We start from the raw sequence: 23442 nt of genomic DNA, 5'->3' as shown, positions 1-23442 counted from the left end.
AATTTGCCCTAAGACTTAGGTGGGTCCCAAACGCAGAGCAGTCTGATCCCCAAACCTCCACTTTTAACCACTCTCCTATACTACCTGAATCCAAATGGTACTGAGGCAGGGGAACAAAGTTTGACTAGAACCACTTATCCATATCATTTCACTTGTGCTCCAAAGATTGCTTTTTTCCAGACATCACTGTACATGACAAGTTCATGGGCAAGACACTTGGTAATGTGGGGGGCTGAGGCTAGTGGTCAGCTCCCACTTTACTCCACGTGGCAGCATTTTGTACTTACAGGTTCCTCTGCCTGTAAAATAGTGAAGGATGAAACACTTTTCAGAGAATATAATCTTACATGTTTCTGATTTTGTTAGAAAATAAAATATTTTGAAAATTTTATGCTGGCCTACAGTTCTCAGTGGAAACGCTCTTGAGGGTAGTCTGTTCTCAACGGTGCTAGTTCAAAACGCAAAGCCTCCCCAAATACACAGAAGAAATGTCTGTTGTAGCCACAGGAATTGAAAGAAATGCTTGTATTTTGAAAATGGCATTTAATAAAGACAATTTTACACACAGACATAAAGGCAGACCAATCCCACCTTTTATCAAAAACTGCATTTTACTTGGATTCAGTATTATTAGAATACTTGTGTAAACATTACAGCATAAATAATTTCATTTACAAACTCCCTCTCTGCAGATTCTAATGAGGTCTAATGGGAAAACTGGCTTAGCTGAGGATTTAGGGATTTTTTTTTTAATGAAACAAAACTCTCATTGTACAGATAATACCAAACGTAGGTAGTTATTACTCCACTGAAAAATAAAATTCTCCTTTTTCACAATGTATTATCATTTTCAAGAGAATCTTTATAAGGGAATATTTTAAAATTTGGGGGTAGAATAATGGCCTTATTGGTTTTCTAAAAATAATACATGCACATTATGAAAATTTCCATGTCTACAAAGAGTTTCAAATGAAAGCCACAAATCACCCAAAGTCCTACCACCTAGAGTTAATTAATGTTAGTATTTGCTGAATATCTTCCAATATCTGTATACGATATAAAATGAATCTGTAGAACTATGTAGGGAGCAAAAACAGCTTTTATTAAACAAGATTGTACATATCTCAAAAAGTATTTAAAATAATTTAATGGGAGAAACTGACATGAAAGAATTGCTGAACTTCAAATATGTTTCTTTACATTATGAGCTATTCCTTACTAAAATTAAGAAAAAGACTGATAAACATCAATAGGTTAGAATCATTTTTTATTACATGTTTTGGTTTTAGACTGTACAAATGGACTCTGCAGTGTCTTGTTTTTGTTTTTTTTTAAAGGAAAAGCCACCATGGATGAGAAAGATTGACAGATATGCCATGCTAAATCCACATCTTCAAATCTATGGTTTTTCTCATATTTCCATGAATTAATATTTCTTTCATTAAAATCAATAATATTCCTGATATGCCATCACAAAAGCATTAATTATGATTACCATACATCAGTAGGGGTAGTGGATGAAATCTTCTGTCATATTCAGCAGGCCCTTCCTTCTTCATCATTTTTAAAATGATGCCTTACCTCCCTCCCACTTTCTTCTTATAGTATTTGAAATTATATTCTTTACTCAATTGTTTTTCCTCTTTAGAGTAATTAATACATTCAGGAACAGAATCTGTGAATTGATCTGTTTTAAGTTCACTTAAAATAGAATTCTAATATCTAATTAAAGCTAATTAAATTTATATCACCACCAAATTTCCCATCCTTCTCAACCTGATGTCCTAAGTTGTGTGCATATTTGACCATGTATTAATATTCACATATTGTCACCTTTTCAGTTCTTATGAAAGTACACACAGCCATTAAAAGAAACATGACTACCTTATAATTAAGCTCACAATTTGAAAGCTAAGAATTTGACATTAATAATTCTTTAAAAGCCGTCTTCTGCCTATGTGATAGATAATACTAACTACATTAAAACCTTGATCGTTATAATTGTATTCTAAATTTATAGCATATATTTCAAATAAGAAAATTGTTAGGATTTTTAGAACTTAGAAGTATAGAGTTCTATTTCCCCCAAGTATGTTTGAGCTATAAACTTAAATCTAAGCACTAATCTTAATGTTTCACAAGATAAAATCCTTAAATTCTTATTTCTTGTGTTGCCAAAGGGGGAAAATAATTCCAGCATTACTTATAAGTTCTTTGCCCAAACTGGTGTTAATGTTGAACAAATGAAAAGTAGAGAATGGACTTGAGGACACGGAGGGGGAAGGGTAAGCTGGGACGAAGTGAGAGAGTAGCATTGATATATATACGCTACCAAATATAAAATAGACAGCTAGTGGGAAGCAGCTGCATAGCACAGGGAGATCAGCTTGGTGCTTTGTGACCACCTAGAGGGGTGGGATAGGGAGGGTGGGATAGGGAGGGTGGGAGGGAGAGCAAGAAGGAGGGGATATGGGGATATATGTACACATACAGCTGATACATTCCCTTTGTTATACAGCAGAAACTAACACAACATTGTGAAGCAATTATACTCCAAAAAAGAAGTTAAAAAAAAAAAACACAGACAAAAATAAAGAAAAAAATCAAAAGAAAAAAAGAAAAGGTACAAATGTAATAGGTTTTAATGTTTAGAATTTATTGCAGTTATACCCATTTCACAATGGGCATACTTCACATGTAGTCATATTTTATCTCCTGTCTTCAGAATGTTTCACCAAACTGCAGATCAAATCTAGTGATAATAGCGGTCAGGAAGGACATAATATTTTATTGAACAGAATGAAAGTACAGTGAGAGATCATTCCTTTTCCTCATCTTATATCTTTTTAGTTCAAGAAATATTTTAGCCATTATGGTCTTTGTCAAAATTTTAAAATATATTCTTTAAAAAAGAGAGAACCAATAGCAGTCTACCTTCTATTCCAATACAATGATGGATTTTAAGAAGGTATGGCCCAGACTTAAGATTTTGTGGCTAATTATGACTGATACAAACCAACCAATGAACAGTTTTGTATTTTGATCCAGTCAGAAAGCTTATTCAAGAAAGAAAAAGCACACAAAGACATTCATTATTCAATACCTTGAAAATCTTTCTGTGTGCCTCCCTCAACTACCATGTGCCCAAAGCCTGTCTTTCTCTCCATATGGCCGTGTCTTCCTTTAATCCTAAATGAGCATATTTGCTGGAGGTTTAGCAGTGGAAGCTGACCACCCAGTCTTAAATACTGGGCCCTACTGGTTCATTTCCTGGCCAGGCCTACTCTACCAAGGTGACAATGGCTTAAGCATCATTGTGTTAATTTCACAGCATGGACTATGGTCCTAGTAGTTAGAACTAGCAAACAGGAATCACATTCAGCTGTTAAACCCAGGAAAATGGTAACTCCTTCATGAGTATTAACGTAGTTTATATCATCAGTCTAATCTGAAGGGTAGTCATTAGAAGAACGTGTTTGCTTTTGTCTCCCATGGAATAAAAGTCCCAGAGATTGTTGCTAGCCGTGGCTTTGGCAATAAAATCCTTCATTTCTCATTGTTCTGCCAAAGCTGATTAGAGTAGAAGATCGTCTGTGTGGGTTAAATGCTGTGCTCTTTTACTATCTACGCGGAGCACCAGGCTTAACATATATTCCCTTTCAAAACATCCACAGAATTACTTAACCATCTACAAAGTAATGTTGGCATTTTTCTCTTGACAGTCAGATTGGCTGCATTTAAAAGATGTGAAGGAAGGACCTAGAAAATGGAATCACTTCAAGAGTCTTATCTGCAAAAGTGTCTTCTAGCAATTTCCTCTCTGGGCTCAGGGCTCCTGGATTACCTCTTAAATTTTTACCTTATGTAGGAGACTATTTCAAGGCAAATGAAACTTATGGATTAGTTGACCAGAAGATGTCATCTTTGAAGGTCTCTGTGTAGTTTAAAGTATTTTATTACATCTATTTCCATTATGTTTCTCTAGTTTGATGGCAAAATGAGGGAATAAAGTAGAAAAAGTTACTACTATTATTGTTAACTTTTTGTGCTGATATTTTATTTGCCTAACAAAAATCAGAGTAATGGGCTTTTCTATCACTGCTTTAGACACTGAGTTGTAAAGAACTGAGGGTTTTCTAGCCTTGTAATCCTTTTCACAAGGTAGTAAATTATTGGAGGCTTGCTGAAAAGTAAATATAAAAGTCAAAGCATATCATTTTTCAACACTTCTTTTGATGAAATGCTGATATCATTTGTGAACAGGAATTTCACACATTTTCTGACCTGGCCTTTGAAAAAGTAGCATTAATTTGTCACATAGCAAGTGGTGCAGTGCTGCCTGAAATCTTTTTTGGACCAAGATGAAATATAAATAAATACATTTAAGAATATGGTGCAAAAAAAAAAAAAAAAAAAGAATATGGTGCAGTAATGTAGATAATTGTGCACAATTTATTGCCATTGTATCTATTATCTACATTTTGCCTTATAAATAAAATATGAATAGCTGCACCACTGTCTTTTCAGTTCATACATTTTTGATATACTTTCTGAATGCTAGAGTCATTATTGGATCATTTAATTCAATACATTTAAAATAATGTCCCAATCCAAAAAGCTTTAGACTGCAGCAAAGGGCTTTCTTTCTAGAAATTTGACATTGAATTTTATTTCCATTTAGGTATTAATTCAAACCTTGGATCACTTCTTCTATTTTATTGTTCTATTCTTGCCTGGGTTATGGAAATGAGAGTAGCACTGATTTCAGCATTTGAGATTAGGATTCTTCAAATCTGCTAAATCTGCCAGTCCGCCCTTCTAAGTCAGCCCCAGGCAGGCTGCAGTGTGTGCTCCCACATGTGGTTTGGGGACAAGGATGAGCTCACCAAGCCCAGTCTATTTATTAGATTCATAGAACATACTGATCTCCCATTTCATTGCATTGCTCCTTGGTTTTTGGGTTTTTTTTTTTGTGGTACGCGGGCCTCTCACTGATGTGGCCTCTCCCGTTGCGGAGCACAGGCTCTGGACGCGCAGGCTCAGCGGCCATGGCTCACGGGCCCAGCCGCTCCGCGGCATGTGGGATCTTCCCGGACCGGGACACCAACCCGTGTCCCTTGCATCGGCAGGCGGACTGTCAACCACTGCGCCACCAGGGAAGCCCTGCTCCTTGGTTTTTAGCAAAGTAATTTAATTTTTATAATTGGCAAAGCAATACAGTAATTTACCTGTCCCAGTGAGTATGCTTAGTGAATGTGTACTCAGCTGTTTAAACTCTGACCTAGCCTTCCTGTATTAGGAGGATATTGAAAGAGACAAGCTATCTACTGTTGTATCCAAAGGCTACTTGTGATAATTTGCTGCAGTTACAGAAATACTTATGTTTTTACTTGGATTCTAAGGAAGCTTTGTTCAAATACCCATTTTTCTGGACCAGATACTATAAAGCTTCCTACACAAGTTTACATCACTCTAAGCAAAATTAAAATGTGAAAAATCAGCATTTAGACAGCAGCTTAGGAACACAGAAACTCTCTTCTGTGATCACACTTCATCACTTCCTACCCTTCCCACTGAATCATCAGGGCTTCAGGCTGTTTGCCGGCACTCTGGCCACACACAGCCCTTGCCATTCTCCCAGCACATCAGTTCCCAAAGGTCTTCACTGCTTGTCATTCCCAGCCTGAGCCCAAGGTTGTTCATTTCAATTCTGTCCTTTTGGATCTTTGACTCCTCTAACCATGCCAGTTCACAAATCTGGGCCAGCCCCACAATCCACAGATCAGAACACCCAACCTCTAACCCTGTTGACTGGATCCACAGAGATCCTTGACTTTAACCAAACCCTCTTTACTTCCTGGAAGCCCTTTTATTAATTTCTTTTTGAGTCCTACTGTATTTTTCTAGATCAGCACTGTCCAATAGAAATATAATGTGAACCACATATGTAATTTAAAATTTTCTAGTGGTCACATTAAAAAGTAAGAAGAGGGCTTCCCTGGTGGCGCAGTGGTTAAGAATCTGCCTGCCAACGCAGGAGACATGGGTTTGAGCCCTGGTCCGGGAAGATCCCACATGCTGCGGAGCAACTAAGCCCGTGTACCACAACTACTGAGCCTGTGCTCTAGAGCCCAAGAGCCACAACTACTGAGCCCACGTGCCACAACTACTGAAGCCCGTGTACCTAGAGCCTGTGCTCCGCAACAAGAGAAGCCACCGCAATGAGAAGCCTGAGCACTGCAACGAAGAGTAGCCCCCCGCTCGCTGCAACTAGAGAAAGCCCACGCACAGCAACAAAGACCCAATGCAGCCAAAAATAAATAAATAAATTTATTTTAAAAAATAAATAAGTAAAAAGAAACAGGTAAAATTACTTTTGATAATATACTGTATTTAATCCAGCATATCTAGAGTATTAGCCTTTCAACAACAGAAAATCAATATAAAAAGCATTAATGAGATACTTTTTACGTCCTTTTTTGTACTAAGTCTGAAATCTGACATGTACTTTACACTTGCAATATGTTTTAATTGAGACTAGCCACATTGCAAGTGCTCAGTAGCTACTGTGACTCATCACTACTATATTGAACAACGCAGGTCTGGACATCTCCTAATCCCTTCAAGTCCTACCCCTATTCTCAGTCTCAGGAGGACCTCATGACTCATTTTCCAGGGAAAACTTGAATAAGTCTACCCCGAGCCACTTGCTACTATTCCCTATCCACCTCAACATATATCTGTAGCCACACTAATACTTTGACAAAATGTTCCTCCATCCTTACCCACTCTGTCATTCTTCTTCCTTCTTTGAAAAGAAAGAGCTGTGACTGATCCCATCCTTTCCCCACCTTCTCTGAGACTTTGCTCAAACAAATATCTTCTCTTTCCGGGGATCTTCACTCCTCCCTTTTCACTAACATTCCCGGTTTGCTCAGCCTTAAGATTTCCTTGTTGCTACTCCCAAAACTACCATTTTCTTTACCATCTTCTTTATTACTTTGAACTTCCCACCACCGACCCAAACCTTTACAGTAGGGCTACCATCCTCACTAGCACCTAACACGACTCTCCCCCCAGTTATGAGTGACTCCCCAGTCTTCAAAACCAGTGGTCCTTTCTCATTTCTCATTTCTCTCATTGCATCTACCGCATTCCACACTGTAGCCCACCCCTTCTGAAAGTTTCCTTCTTCTTTACTGCCAACCCCTTTCTTCTGGAAGTTTCCTTCTTCTTGACTGCCCTAACAACACTCTTGTGGGACCCTTTCTAATACCCAGACAGGACTCCTTTTACAGCTTTACTCAATCCTTTGAATCCTTAACTGTTGTTCATCCCTTATTACATCCGTTCGTTTCTCCTCTCTTGGAGGTTTCCTCTACTTTCACAGCTTCAATCATCATTTCTACTCAGAATACACCCAAATGTAAATATTCAACCCTCTTAGCTGAATGCCAGTCCTGCACTTCCAATTCTCTACTGTACATATCCATCTGAATATCACATGGATATTACTGTCCATTTTAACTCAGGGCTACTGTGACAAATCTATAAAAAGAAATCATTTTATTTCCAAGCCTCTAAAAACTTATATTGTGTGTAATTGTCAGTTACATCTCATTTGTGATCCCTGTCCCATCTCTGCCCCAGGCTGTGTCAAAATGCCCTGCTTGATGTCATCACAGCAGAACCTGGAGGTATAAAAACAAGTGTTGGCTTTTTCCCAAACCACTTCTCCCTCAGATTTCCTATTTTTGTCAGTGATACTAATCACTCTGTCACCCAGCTTTGAAATGTTGCTTTCACCCTTAATTACTTCTTCCTCCTTTCTCCCACAGCTAATTGGTCACCATTCTTGTCAACCAATCCTTCATAATATTTCCCTGTATCCACCCCATCTCCTTAACAAATTGTTCACCACATTCTCAAACCATCCCATACATCCCACAAACCATCCCACACATCCCTCTTTCATCAATTCCAGTACTGTCCCTTCTTTGAACTCAACTTTTGCCACCTCTGACAACACAAGGTACATTGGCATTGATGCAGCATTTAAAAAAAAAAATGAATGTTCAGTCTTCCCATCTAGATCTTAAGTTAACATAAAAGCAGGAACAAAATGTTATGATCTCTTCATTCCTGTGCTTACTAAATAAACAGATGACCAATAACTGTTTACTGTTGATAATGACTTTATTGCCCTTACAAAAAAAATTCACTATAAATAGCTAGCTCTGGAAGCAGATTGAAATTTAATCAAGTTGCCCCAAATTAATTTTGCATACTTTGGGGGACAGTTAACATTCAACCACATAACATGAGAGAGGCAACTGTTTTCTGAATAAAGCATCAAACTTAAGGTTTGATCTTGTTTCTCCTATTAAATAGTCAGTATGCGAGTTTCTTAACTTCTAGTTTCCTTGACTGTTATACATCTGTATAATGAAGTTTATTGTGAGGTTTAAATGAACTAATATCTGAAAGTGCTTTGAACATTTCAGAATCTGTGTAAATAGAGAATCATGTCACAAAGTACCCAGAATCAACATCCATTGATGTTTTAAGATACAACTTTTGTTGACCTCCCAATTAGAAACCTCCAGCAATTGTATCATGCTGATTGAAAGACCTGTTGTGTAATTACCCTACACCAAACTAACGTTACTTAGTTAACAGTTAATGTTCTCTGCCCACAGCTTCTTCTAGTGAAGCCCCTGCCTGGTGCCTGCTATTCTTGGGCTGTTTGAACAGGGGTCCAGAGATTCAGAAGGTTTTTTCTAGAGGCCACATCATTTTTAACAGGTGTTATGCAATTTGTTAAGTGGGGATTCAATTGAAAATAGCAAATTCTGTCTCCTCTTTGCCTGAAAACTACTTGCAGTTTCTCCGTGCCCCTTTACATCATCTCAGGGATGGGTAAGCCTACCATCCCTAGCACTGTGTACCCCCGTAGCACAGATCATGCTGTCTTATAATGTGTTTATTTCTAAACATGTCTGCCATGGGAATCTGTGGGCATCATAAAACAGAAGATTACAATGTATTTATTTACATATAAGTTTTCTTTTTTAAACAATTCATTTATTTTGATATACCTGGCACTTAGCACAAAGCATGGCACTTAGTACTGCTGAATAAATACTGAATAAATGAGCAAATGTGGAAGAGGTAACACTGCAGATAATGGTGATGTTTTAGTCTCCTTTTTATTCTCCTTCCCCACTCCACCACACTTAACAGAATAAATACTAAGAGGCTCCTAGCTCACAGGGGCCTTTAGGCCTGCTGGTCTAGACTTAGGCCTAGGCTTATCTCAATTTGTTGTCTCCAGAGCCACTCACACCCAGCGGGGAGCAAGGCTTCTGTGGAGATCCCTTCTCCCACTTCCATCATCTACCCTCAGGGGCCCAGGGGTTTCTTGTGTCATGTCTTCCCAAAGAGTCCTCTTCTCTGCCTGAAAAGAAAGAAACCATTTGTTACTTGCCTAATTGAAGAATAAATTTGCATACATTCTTCAGCAAGTCTTCTATGCTTTTTTCATAATCTAGTGACTGGAATATTTAAAATATTTCCATTTTGTATCATGTTTGAAGCACCATGGCTTTATTCTTTTGAATTTAACTTTTTGTTTCTGAGTTGGAAGAGGCAAATAACTGAATGATAGGTGTGATGTAGATTTTAAAGCTTGTATTCCAGATATTTTAAGTCACAAGAATGTAAGTGAACAAATCATATGATTACAAAATGGTTTAATCCAAATTCGAGGTATTCTTGAGACAGCTACTAACCCTTCAGTTTTGCTCATTTTGAAGGCAGACCATATCTCTATTCAGAAGCCTTGGGCATTAGCTGGGGTCTCCCAGACCTGCTGCCATGCTTCTGAAGGCTCCACTTCTCCAGAACCTCTGTTTTCCTTGTTGCTGCCCCTTCTCAGCAGCAGGGCCATGTGTATGACTGATGTGCTCATCTACGGGCCACCATTGAGAGCACTGAATTGTAAGCGGGGCATCAAGATGCGTACAATCAATGCCATCTAAAAGAAGAGAACAGGTACTTCACAGAGTCCTCTGAATTTTCAATCTTGTTTCAAAGTCACATAATTTAGGCCACTCTACAGATGTAGCCCACTGAGATTCACTCAGAGAGATATTGTCACTGGAGGTTCAACAGCCTATTCTTATCTGTGAGTTTACTGATTGACCTCAGGGATAGAAAAGATTCTTCCAAAGCAAAATGGGATGACAGTAAGTGCCCTGGGGATAGTGCTGTGTCTATTCATCTGTGTTTAGGAATCCCAAAGCTGGTGAGAACCTGTAGCAACTGTGGCTTTGCGGAAGGGGCTGCAACAGCTCCCCCAGTGGCACTGCCAGTGTTAACTGGTGTGTGTATGTGTGTCTCCTCCCTACAGCTATTGACCTGCTGTACTGGAGGGACATCAAGCAGACGGGGATAGTGTTTGGGAGCTTCCTGCTGCTACTCTTCTCCCTGACCCAGTTCAGCGTTGTGAGTGTCGTGGCCTACCTGGCCCTTGCTGCGCTCTCAGCCACCATCAGTTTCCGCATCTACAAGTCTGTTTTACAAGCTGTGCAGAAAACCGACGAGGGTCACCCTTTCAAGTGAGTGTCCCCACCAGACCAGCCCTTGCCCCGCCTCTCATGTGGCTCTTTCGTCTGCCTCTATTTCAGCTCCTGTGCACTATGGGTTGTGCTTCTCTGACACCTAACAGGCCTCGTAGAGTCTGCTTTAATGCTCTCTCTTTTAATACCTAATATTTCTGTTAAATTTCTAAAACAAACTCATTTATCTCTATTCTAACCCTTACTGCTTTATTGAGCTTTTAAAACTTTATTGCTACTAATTAAATATTAAATATTTATCTTTAATTTAAATTTATATAATTTATATAATATAAATTCTTTTCTTGTGTGTGAATTTATGAAATGTGGAAACATTAAATTTATATTTAATATTAATTTTATGTTATTACTAATGATAATCATAATTCATTATATGTATACAATGTTTTATAGTTTGAAGTGTTTCAACAATTATTCCTCCCAACTCTCTGAAGAAGGCAGAACATTATAATCCCTATTCAGAGATGGAAAAACTGGGGTTCTAAGAAGTAAAGTGACTTACCCAAAGTCACATGGCAGTAAATAGCACAGAGCCGGGACTAGAGTGTTTGGATTTTTATTTCTCTGCTCTTTCCAGAAGTTTAATGTCAGAGGGCCAAACTTCTGAGGGATGTAAGGTTCATGAACAGTATTATGCACCCTCTTCCATATTTTTATACAGGAGAAATCTAACTAGAATGAACACTGAAGAGGAGGATTTTTGTAAGGCAGTGTATTAAGAGGATGTATGAAATGTGGTAGAGGGAGATATTAGCACTTCCAGCTGCATGCTCCCCAACTCCACCCCAACTTAGCTGTGAGTCTAGCTTGTAAGCCCCAGGTATTTTAGCACTGACTGTCAGAGTCACCCCCTCACCTGGTGCTGGCCCCAGAGTGCAGGCCCCACTACAGGTGTCCTCACCTCCTGGAACTGAGGGATATTTCTGCATCCCGAATGAGACCTGTAGATACTGCTGCAGGATGGCTTCTGAGCCAGCCCCAGTAATTCACTGGGGATGCCTCTGAATCCTTCCTGGCTCACCCTCACCTGTCAGCTGAATCGAGGCGTCAGGGCGCCAGGCTCTTTAAAGAGGGAAAAGACTCCTGTGTCATGGGGCCTTGTTGACAAAAGGGAAAATGCCATGTTTCAGACTTCTCTTCCCAGCCTCTGGTTCCTGGCCTCAGTGTCAAACACAGTTACAGTCTGATCATTCTCTCCCTTGGGATGTATTTGGCCTTCTTCTAATGCAGAGTTAATGGGTTTTCTGGGCCATAACTTGGTTACGCATGTTCCCATCCCAAAAGTGGGAAGAATGGAGAAGTGGAGTGTCATTTTACCAGGGTGAATACTATGCCTACTTCAGTGACCCTAGCCTGTGACCAGTATCCACACTGTTAGAGTCCTGCCCTGCCCCAGCCCCTGTCCTTAGCCATCTGAGAGAGGCTGGTTTCTGCCACGTTCTTGGGTCCAAGCCTGTCAAGTTACACTGAGAACTCATCTCTCACTTCTCTTATTTCTTCTGTAACTACCCAGTTGTAGGACCAAGAGTCTAACTGTAATTAGCTCAACTACTTTATCTTCCTTTAGGAGACATTTAAAATGTAAAACACTCCTTTGGCTGAATTGTTTTTATCAGCAAAAGGAATATATAACTCAGAGTACATTTTGAATCAAAACATAATATCTAGACAAATCAGTTTTTCTATTTTTTTCTAAAAAGCCAAGCATATAAACATAAATTCTCTAAAACTCAAGCCAAATTCTGTTTTACTCTTTTCCTCTCAATCCTCAGAGTTAGGTGAGCACTTTAAAAACTCTAGAAGTATCCTCAAAATAGACAACATCGTAGAGTTGGGGAAGGAGAGAGAGAGGATGGGCCTGGGGAAGGGGGGAAATGGCCAAAACAGGAGGATGGATTGATTTTTATATACTTGAAGAGTTTATCTACCCAAGAGTTCAAATTAACCATTTGAACAAATGGAAAATGCAATTACTAAAAATACCACTCTTACTAGAACCAGTGAGCATTTTGATATGGTGCAGCTCACTTGCATTTTCAGAGTTCTCTAGATAAAACCTGAAAGTACTTTCCAGAATTTAAATATGAAATCTTAGAGTTTTGATGACAAATAATAATTGGCAGCTAGGATTTTCAGATATCTCAGTTATTTAAAAAGACAATTCATCTTCATGCAGCCAAGAAGAAAGGAGGACTTTCACAATTGCCTGGTGGGCCAGAGATATACAGAGAATTCAGCAAATGAGCTGGTTTGGATTGACTTTTCTCTGTTCCCAGCCTGTTGCTCTGAATTATCAGCTCACACTGTAATGTTGCCTATGGGAGACAGAAGCAGTCACAGTGCCCCACTAAGTGCCGTGATTCCTGTGTTCCCCAATGCACCAGCTGTGGGTGTGTGTGGTGCCCTGTAGCCTTCTGGCTGGCATGAATCCTTCAGGATGACCTGGCTGTTGTCCTCAGGGTTGGAAAAGGAAAACTTCGCTGTTTCAGGATTCCCTTTGATGGAGTTCTCTGTGGGGGTCCTTTGTTGACAGGGCCTACTTGGAGCTTGAGATCACGCTGTCTCAGGAGCAGATTCAGAAGTACACAGACTGCCTGCAATTCTATGTGAACAGCACGCTTAAAGAACTGAGAAGGCTCTTCCTTGTCCAGGACCTGGTGGATTCCTTAAAAGTACGATTGCTTAAGGCGTTCCGTTTGACAGTCTTGGTTTTATTTTCCCTAACGGTGTAACGTTATAAACTGCGACACGATGGAGAATAAAATAACAAGTGCTAATTATATCCTAGAGTCAAAAAATCTCCAGCTGTACAGTACCATGGAGCTCATCCAGTCTAATCCCCTCATTTTACAGATGCTGGAACTATGGTTCAGAGAGGTTAAGGTACTTGCCTGAGGTTGCCAAGTGAGTCACTGATAGAGCTGGGATCAAACCCAGGTCACACAACTTCTAGTTCTGTACTTTTTACAATATCCCAGGTTGCTTCCCCTTACCATTTTCAATTCCTCAATTTCCTAAAATTATTTTAAAAATAAAAATCTAGTTTAGGGAATGTAAACAATATATATGCTTTTTCTTTGAAATGCTGGACTCTGCTAATAATAAGACATGTGGGCTGTGAGACTGAACCCCTGAGGGTAGAGGACCTTGGGCACTTGGGTGTTATTCCTGGTGCCATCATTGAACTCACCAGGTTTCTTTGAACAAGCTGCTATGACCACCCCGTGGCTTACATGTAAAACTAGTCAATCAATCATGATTCAACAGGGCCGTGAGCAGAGGGGTGGGAGCCCAGGCAAGGATGTTTTGAGTTCCCCATTCCCCCAGAGCACTTTGTACACACCAGGGAGGGGTCTCCCATGGGCTGCTCCATAACTGAGGAAGAAAGAGCAGAAGAAAAGTGAGTGATGAGGCCTTAACCCTCAAGGTGCTTTGCTGGAATAATGTCTTGGCAGGTAACGGCTGAAAAAGCGATAGCAGGGAGATTATAATTACTTACCATAGGGCTTTTAAGGTGACATTTCTCTTGACATTTGTAATGTAAAAATTGTGTGCTAGAATGGGGATCAGCACACCTTATCTATAAAGGGCCATATAGTAAATATTTAAGGCTTTGCAGGCTACACAGTCTTTGTTGCAGCTACTCAACTTTGCCATTATAGCGGGAAAGCAGCCAAAGACAATATGTAAATGAATGACTGTGGCTGTGTGCTAATAAAACATTGTTTATGAATACTGAAAATTGAATTTCATATCATTTTCACATATCACAAAATGTTATTCCTGTTTTGATTCTCTTTGACTATTGCAAAATGTAAAATCCATTCTTGTGGGCCCATACAAAAACAGGCCAATGGCCAGTTTGCTGACCCCTGCCCTAGATTATTATTTCACTGAGTCCTTCAATTCTTACAACAAAGAGATCCAAAGGGTTCGGAGTGAAGTAAAGACAGGATCCTCTTTCAGTAATTCTGTGATGAGCTTTAAATGCTCTTACATTTTCTATTGAAACCATGACATAGTTTGCCTCAAGTTTTAATCTAAAGAAGTCAATGAAATGAGACTCTTATCTGTCACGATGGTTTTAGAAGCTCTGATCACCGTTTCATTCTTTAGTTTGCAGTCCTGATGTGGCTCCTGACTTACGTTGGCGCTCTCTTCAATGGCTTGACCCTGCTGCTCATGGGTAAGGACAGACAAGTGTGTTATGTCTCCCCTCACACGTTCTATGAGCGTAAAGCTTCCTAGGCTGTTAGCTGTTAGCTTGCTTGGATGGATTCCTAGCAACAAATGCCAGATTCTCTGAGTCTAGAGCATTTCCCTGACCATCATAGTTCAATTAAAGAGTATAATATATATTACATAATAATAATGAATTTCTTAATCTGAAGTTTTTTTTTTCAACTGTAACTGGTTTTATTTGGCTTCAAATATATATCTGCTTCAATGGCATTTATGTGTAGAAGTTCATTTTCTTCTTAGGAGGTCATTCCCTCATTCCAGGAATACTGACTTAATATCTGTGAAGGCCTCAGCATATTTTTGTTTTCCTTATGAACTAGTCCTGCCATCTTTTAGCTAGAATGCTGGCCACTGCAAATAATGTCATAATATCACTTGACTATATAAAAATGTATCTATAAGCTTATTCTTACTGACAACTCTCAATTTTAATACTATATTTGTTTTTCATCCCAGCTGTGGTTTCAATGTTTACTCTACCTGTAGTGTATGTTAAGCACCAGGTAAGTTCTATGTAGTGTCAAACATTCATGTTAAGTTTTGACCTTGTGAACCTTGGATGTGCTCATGATTTCTTCCTCTTTGTAGGCACAGATTGACCAATATCTGGGACTTGTGAGGACTCACATAAATGCTGTTGTGGCAAAGTAAGTTACATAGTGCAATTCATAAAAAGGAGAGACTGCCTTAGGCAGGCGTTTGACTGGATTAGATAGGAGGAATAAAAGGATAAGAAAATAATAGGTTGATTTATGATCATTCACTTATTTGAGGCTTATAGTCACACCCTTCCCAATTATATTATTTCATAAATTAAGTATGAATTTTAAAACTTCCAATTAAACAAAATTTTCAGTGGTTTATTTCAGGTATAATGAAATGAATTTTAATGAATGAATGATATTAAGCTCTATCTGGGGACTGGCTCATGTCCAAGAGTAAGATGGGTTGGAGGAAAGAAAGCCTGATTCAGGAAAGTGAAATTAATTTATAACAGTTTAATTGAAATAAAAACAATTAAGTTAACAAACATTTTCAATTTTTAAACAATAAATATCACTAACTTTTTAAACCAATGAAATTATTTTTAAAACTTAAAACTTTTTTTAATCTTCAGAACTTTTGTTACATTTTAAATTACACCATTTCAACTCAACAAGTGTGTGTGTTTGCTTATTTTATTAACAGCATTGCTTTTCAAACCTGAGTCTTAAATAGACTCTACTTTACAGCTACTTTATATATTAGGAGATAACGATTCCAGTAATAAGTACCTACAGTTAATATAGTCATTAACTTAGTAGTTTTCCTTAATTCTTAAATTAGTGTTTTTAGATATGTCTTCATCTAAAATGTTAGTTTTTATGTTGTCCTTATTACTCAAGATGTTGTTTTAATCAAAAGCTGACCTAGGCTTCAACTACAAATACATGTCTCAAAAAACTAGACTTTCTCTCTAGTAATCTTAGAATCATGTGGCTAGACCTAGGTGATGGTCAGAATTCAAGGAAAGTATTTTACATAGTAAAAGATGTATAAAACAAAACAAACAAGAAAAAAACAAGCACTTTAAAGTTCCTCTGTTATTTGATTTGCATATCATCAGTTATAGTTCTCTCCTGAAGTATATAAAGATTTTTGTTTTTTACTGTGTATTTTTTATATTCTTCCTCTTAAATTCATGGTGAATTTGGATCTGTAACAGATCTGTAGCATATTTCAAAATTCCTGAAATTATCAGCTTGGACACAAATGCAACTAATACCTAATGAAAATCAGCAAATTGAGGATATTCATTACTTTGTACTAAGAAATGGCAGCATGGTATAATATGAAACTTGGTGTTTACCAAACCTGGGGAACCTGTTAAAAATATGAATTCCCAGACTGTACAACAGACTTATGGAAATAGAACTCCTAGAATAAGGGTCCTGTAATCTATATTTTAATGAACTCCCTAGGTGCCTTTTTGGCAGTTAGAACTGTGTTTAGGAACTACAGCAAAGAACACCAGAATAGGAGCTTGGAAACTGGAAGATAGAAGCTTTAGTGCTCAGTCGTGCAATACTTAGTTTGAGGATCTTGAACAAATCACATCTCTTAATTTTTTATTTGACTGATTAGTTGCTTGCTTCCAAAAAAAGACATACTTATTATTTTACGGGAACTGCATGTAACAGGCACAGAGAGTATAAAGAGGAATGAGATGATCCTCTCCTAGCAGAGCTCTCAGCCTATGGGTGCAGACAAAATTGTAAAGAAATAACTATAAGACAGTATAAGAATGACAATAGAGTTGCATAAAATATTGAAGTGAGAGAGATAAGGAAACTACTGGTCTTACCTGGAGGGGATAATGGAGAGCTACTAAAATGAGGGCCCTTGCCAGCATGGTCAGGTTCTGCTGCAGACTTCTCTCTGTGTCCTCACATGGCAGAAGTGGAAGGAAGCTCTCTGGGTTCTCTTTCATAGGGCACTAATTGCATCCATGAGGGCTCCATTCTCATGAACTAATCACCTCCCAAAGGCCCCAGCACCTAATACCAACACACTGGGGGTTAGGTTTCAACATATTAATTTTGTGGGGGCGGGTGAGGTGTGGAGCGAGACATAAACATTCAGTCTATAGCAGCCTTGAAAGATGGGTAAATACTCATCAGGTGGATGATGAGGGGAAAGACATTGCAAGAATAAATAATACAGGTAGAGGCAGAAACATGAAAATGTAGGCCAAATTCAGGGAGCAGGGAGTCGGCCAGTGTGTCTGAAGTTTAAGTGAGTGGAAAGATGAACTGGAAAGGGTCTAGAAAGAGAGGCAGAGGACAAGTATTGAACGCTCTAAGGAGTTATGACTGACTCAGCAAGAAATAGCCTGCCCCTGATATTCCTACACAGGAGATTGATGTAATCAGACTTGTGTTTTGCACAGATTACTATGATAGTCTAGTGGGAGGAGAATTGGAGAGGAAAGTGGAGATGTAGTGATTAGCTGGGAGGCTATTAGAATTCAAACAAAAGTGATAAGGGTATACACCTGTTAAAATGGAGGGAAAGGAGAGATGGCAGAGAAGTAAAATGTATGAATGTATGTATACAATATAGTTGGTTAAGTTAAAATTGGAAATCAAGGATCTGAAAAGGAATAGAAAGGAAGCTAAGAACAGAAAGAGAAACTGGGGAAGTTACGTACTTCTTCTTATCAGAAAGGAGGAAACAGCAGTTCTTCAAAAGAATCTGTTTTGCCTGACACTAAATTTTGAAGATTTCTTGGTGGGATCTTACCTCTAAGGCTCCTTCAACCTCTGAAATTCTGATTCCATGCTATAATAACTCCACCAAAAGAACTCACACCCTTTTAGTGAAACAGTTAAGAACATGATCTTTGGAATCAGATAGACTAGTTTGAGTCCATTTCTGGTATTTTTTAGCTATATAAGTTCATTATGCATGTTATTTGACTGCCTGAGCTGTTTCCTTATCTATACATTGAAAAGATAACGTCTATAAACTACTCTTACTTGGACATAGGAAGCACTCAATAAATATTCAATGATCATGGTCATGATCATCCTCCTTCTACTGCTTAGAGATCAGCTCACGAGGGGTGTGGAGGACAGTCCCAGACTGGGTCAGGAGACCTTGGTGCCCCTCCCTTCTCTATACTGAGTGGATGATGAACGTGTCCAGGTCATTTAACCTTCCTGTGTCTCAGTTTTCCAGCTGTAAAGGCTGACAAATTTTAAAAGGTAAAATAAATATTTTAGAGGAAATTAAAACCTTAAATAACTGAAAACCTAATAAGAAATCTGCCTCAAGTGAATACAACTCTCCATGTCCAGGTGAGTTATATTCTAGGATGGTAAAGTAGTCTGAAATTGGGCAGGAACTGTCCTGATTTTCAAGTGAGAAAAACAGATTCTAGAAATTACCTTTTGATGAATCGAATGCCTACTTTCAAGCAAAGTTCCAGAATGAATTAGTAAAAGTGTAGGTAAATACTCAGATCGTTCTGTGATCACTAAACTGAGGGATCATACAGCCTGCTCTAGCCAGCAGAATTTGGATTTCAGTGGGGGTACTAGAAAAGTCTTCCTGATGTCCTTGAGGAGAAAATGAAGATGTACGGTCCAGGTGATAGCACAACTGGTAGAGTTCTAGAAGGTTGAAATAGTAGACCCTAGGGATGTTCATTAATCCATCAAATATCCATCTGGGGCAAGGTGTAGTAATGTGACAGAGGGCTCTGCCCTTGACTCCATGACTTTCTGTCTCAGTATTTCACATGGCTATGTGAAGACAAATCAAATATACTCATCAGAGTTCTAGGTGACACATAGCTTAGAGCAAAAGCACATTGAGAAGACAGCAAAACTCAATATTCAAAATGAATCAAGTGATCTTGAGTAATGTAGAATTGTGAACTGAAATTAATAAAATGAAACTGACAGAGAAAGCAAAGTTCTATATTTAGGAAAGTCAACTTCGCAAATATAGAATGGGAAGAAGGGCAGATGAGATAGGGTACAACAGTAGCTGTGCAAAAAATACCTGAGGGGGTTTAATCAATGAATTGATCACAACCAAATATGAGTCAGTAATGTACTGAGGCATATTTTTTAAAATCTATGTAAGTTTAGATGTTATTAATAGAAGTATAAATCAAAATCAAAAGAGGCCATAGTTGTTTCATATTCCATATTGTCATTCCATATCTGTGTTAAATTTCAGAGTCTGACATATTAAGAGCTGCAGATATATACTGAAGTAATGTCAGAAAGATGACCAGGTATTGAAGTATTGGAAATCAGACAGTAATGGCGAGTGACAGCCAAGCTTCACTGGGGATGATTACTCTGGAAAACAGATAACTTTAAAAGAACACATAGCTATCCTCAAATATTTGGAGGTCTAACATTGTGAAAGAAGTAGTCTTCCTTTTTTTCTCTAACGAGCTGTGTGAATGGAAAGTCCAGAAGGTCTGAGATTTGAATGAAACGTGATGGAAAACAGTACCAGTTAGTTGTTCAACAATGAAACGATTCGCCCCATGAAACAGTGAGCTCACTGACACTCATTCAAGTATTCACATAAAAGTTAGTTGACCGGGCTTCCCTGGTGGCGCAGTGGTTGAGAATCCGCCTGCTGATGCAGGGGACACGGGTTCGTGCCCCGGTCCGGGAAGATCTCACATGCCACGGAGCGGCTGGGCCCGTGAGCCATGGCCACTGAGCCTGTGTGTCCGGAGCCTGTGCTCCACAACGGGAGAGGCACAACAGTGAGAGGGCTGCATAACACACACACACACACACAAAAAAGTTAGTTGACCACTGTTACAAATGTGGTAAAAAGGACTTCCACAATGGGAGAAGAGTAGAATCAGTTAACACCTAGTCTACTGTGGTATTCCAAAGCATTTCAAAACTAAAACATATATCTTGAACTCTTTCTTTAAAATTTTTAAATTTTATTTTATTTTATTTTTATTCAGCAGGTTCTTATTAGTTGTCTATTTTATACATATTAGTGTATACATGTCAATCCCAATCTCCCAGTTCATCCCACTACCACCACCACCCCTGCCACTATCCCCCCTTGCTGTCCATACGTTTGTTCTCTACATCTGTGTCTCTATTTCTGCCCTGCGAACTTGTTCATCTCTACCATTTTTCTAGGTTCCACATATATGCGTTAATACACGATATTTGTTTTTCTCTAACTTACTTCACTCTGTATGATAGTCTCTAGATCCATCCACGTCTCTACAAATGACCCAATTTCGTTCCTTTTTATGGCTGAGTAATATTCCATTGTATGTATGTACCACATCTTATTTATCCATTCGTCTGTCGATGGGCATTTAGGTTGCTTCGATGACCTGGCTATTGTAAATAGTGCTGCAATGAACATTGGGGTGCATGTGTCTTTTTGAATTAGGGTTTTCTCTGGGTATGTGCCCAGTAGTGGGATTACTGGCTCCATACTGTTCTCCATAGTGGCTGTATCAATTTACATTCCCACCAACAGTGCAAGAGGGTTCCCTTTTCTCCACACCCTCTCCAGCATTTGTTGTTTGTAGATTTTCTGATGATGCCCATTCTAACTGGTGTGAGGTGATACCTCATTGTAGTTTTGATTTTCATTTCTCTAATAATTAGTGATGTTGAGCAGCTTTTCATGTGCTTCTTGGCCATCTGTATGTCTTCTTCGGAGAAATGTCTGTTTAGGTCTTCTGCCTATTTTTGGATTCAGTTGTTTGTTTTCTTAACATTGAGCTGCATGAGCTGTTCATATATTTTGGAGATTAATCCTTTGTCCATTGATTCGTTTGCAAATATTTTCTCCCATTCTGAGGGTTGTCTTTTCATCTTGTTTATGGTTTCCTTTGCTGTGCAAAAGCTTTGAAGTTTCCTTAGGTACCATTTGTTTATTTTTGTTTTTATTTCCATTACTCTAGGAGGTGGATCAAAAAAGATCTTGCTGTGATTTATGTCAGAGTGTTCTTCCTATGTTTTCCTCTAAGAGTTTTATAGTGTCCGGTCTTACATTTAGGTCTCGAATCCATTTTGAGTTTATTTTTGTGTATAGTGTTAGAGAGTGTTCTAATTTCATTCTTTTACATGTAGCTGTCCAGTTTTCCCAGCACCACTTATTTAAGAGACTGTCTTTTCTCCATTGTATATCCTTGCTTCCTTTGTCATAGATTAGTTGCCCATAGGTGCATGGGTTTATCTCTGGGCTTTCTATTCTGTTCAATTGATCTATGTTTCGGTTTTTGTGCCAGTACCATATTTTCTTGATTACTGTAGCTTTCTAGTATAGTCTGAAGTCAGGGAGTCTGATTCCTCCAGCTCTGTTTTTTTCCCTCAAGACTGCTTTGGCTATTTGGGGTCTTTTGGGTCTCCATATAAATTTTAAGATTTTTTTGTTCTAGTTCTGTAAAAAATGCCACTGGTAATTTCTTAGGGATTGCACTGAATCTGTAGGTTGCTTTGGCTAGTATGGTCATTTTCACAATATTGATTCTTCCAATCCAAGAACATGGTATATCTCTCCATCTGTTTGTGTCATCTTTGATTTCTTTCATCAGTGTCTTATAGTTTTCTGAGTACAGGTCTTTTACCTCCTTTGGTAAGTTTATTCCTAAGTATTTTATCTTTTCATTGCAATGGTGAATGGGATTGTTTCCTTAATTTCTCTTTCTGATCTTTTGTTGGTAGTGTACAAGTCTTTTGTCTCCTTAGGTAGGTTTATTCCTAGATATTTTATTCTTTTTGTTGCAATGGTAAATGGGAGTGTTTTCTTAATTTCACTCTCAGATTTTTCATCATTAGTGTATAAGAATGCAAGAGATTTCTGTGCATTAATTTTGTATCCTGCAGCTTTATCAAATTCATTGATTAGCTCTAGTAGTTTTCTCGTGACATCTTTAGGATTATCCATGTATAGTATCATGTCATCTGCACAGAGTGACAGTTTTACTTCTTCTTTCCAATTTGTATTCCTTTGATTTCTTTTTCCTCTCTGATTGCCGTGGCTAGGACTTCCAAAACCATGTTGAATAATAGTGGCAAGAATGGACATCCTTGTCTTGTTCCTGATCAGTGGGCAACCTTGTCTTGTTCCTGATCTTAGTGGAAATGGTTTCAGTTTTTCACCATTGAGAACAATGCTGGCTGTGGGTTTGTCATATATGGCCTTTATTATGTTGAGGAAAGTTCCCTCTATGCCTACTTTCTGCAGGGTTTTTATCATAAATGGGTGTTGAATTTTGTCAAAAGCTTTCTCTGCATCTATTGAGATGATCATATAGTTGTTCTTCTTCAGTTTGTTATATGGTGTATCAAGTTGTTTGATTTGTGTATATTGAAGAATCCTTGCATTCCTGGGATAAACCCCACTTGATCATGGTGTATGATCCTTTTAATGTGCTGTTGGATTCTGTTTGCTAGTATTTTGTTGAGGATTTTTGCATCTATGTTCATCAGTGATATTGGCCTGTAGTTTTCTTTCTTTGTGACGTCTTTGTCTGGTTTTGGTATCAGGGTGATGGTGGCCTCATAGAATGAGTTTGGGAGTGTTCCTTCCTCTGCAATTTTTTGGAAGACTTTGAGAAGGATGGGTGTTAGCTCTTCTCTAAATGTTTGATAGAATTCACCTGTGAAGCCATCTGGTCCTGGACGTCTGTTTGCTGGAAGATTTTTAATTACAGTTTCAATTTCATTACTTGTGATTTCTTCCTGGTTCAGTCTTGGAAGGTTATACCTTTCTAAGAATTTGTCCATTTCCTCCAGGTTGTCCATTTTATTGTCATAGAGTTGCCTGTAGTCATCTCTTAGGATGCTTTGTATTTCTGCAGGGTCTGTTGTAACTTCTCCTTTTCGTTTCTAATTTTATTGACTCGAGTCCTCTCCCTCTTTTTCTTGGTGAGTCTGGCTAAAGGTTTATCAATTTTGTTTATCTTCTCAAAGAACCAGCTTTTAGTTTTATTGATCTTTGCTATTGTTTTCTTTGTTTCTATTTCATTTATTTCTGCTCTGATCTTTATGATTTCTTTCCTTCT

The 23442-nt window shown here is 38.5% G+C and overlaps 1 protein-coding gene across 3 annotated transcripts in view; it reads left to right on the top strand.

Annotated features, from left to right (window-relative positions):
- RTN1 (reticulon 1) overlaps nt 1-23442 on the top strand; it is a 237236-nt gene that overhangs the window by 206360 nt on the left and 7434 nt on the right. For all 3 annotated transcript variants that reach the window (XM_028496097.1, XM_028496096.1, XM_055088492.1), the window contains 5 exons: nt 10412-10619; nt 13174-13312; nt 14757-14826; nt 15339-15385; nt 15471-15529. In XM_028496097.1, the coding sequence (XP_028351898.1) occupies nt 10412-10619; nt 13174-13312; nt 14757-14826; nt 15339-15385; nt 15471-15529 (523 nt within the window). The remainder of the gene's footprint in view (nt 1-10411; nt 10620-13173; nt 13313-14756; nt 14827-15338; nt 15386-15470; nt 15530-23442) is intronic.

This window comes from Physeter macrocephalus, chromosome 11 (assembly GCF_002837175.3).
Source record: "Physeter macrocephalus isolate SW-GA chromosome 11, ASM283717v5, whole genome shotgun sequence".
Taxonomy (NCBI): domain Eukaryota; kingdom Metazoa; phylum Chordata; class Mammalia; order Artiodactyla; family Physeteridae; genus Physeter; species Physeter macrocephalus.
Note: the sequence above shows the minus strand (reverse complement) of the source record. Positions and strands in the feature narration are given on the sequence as shown.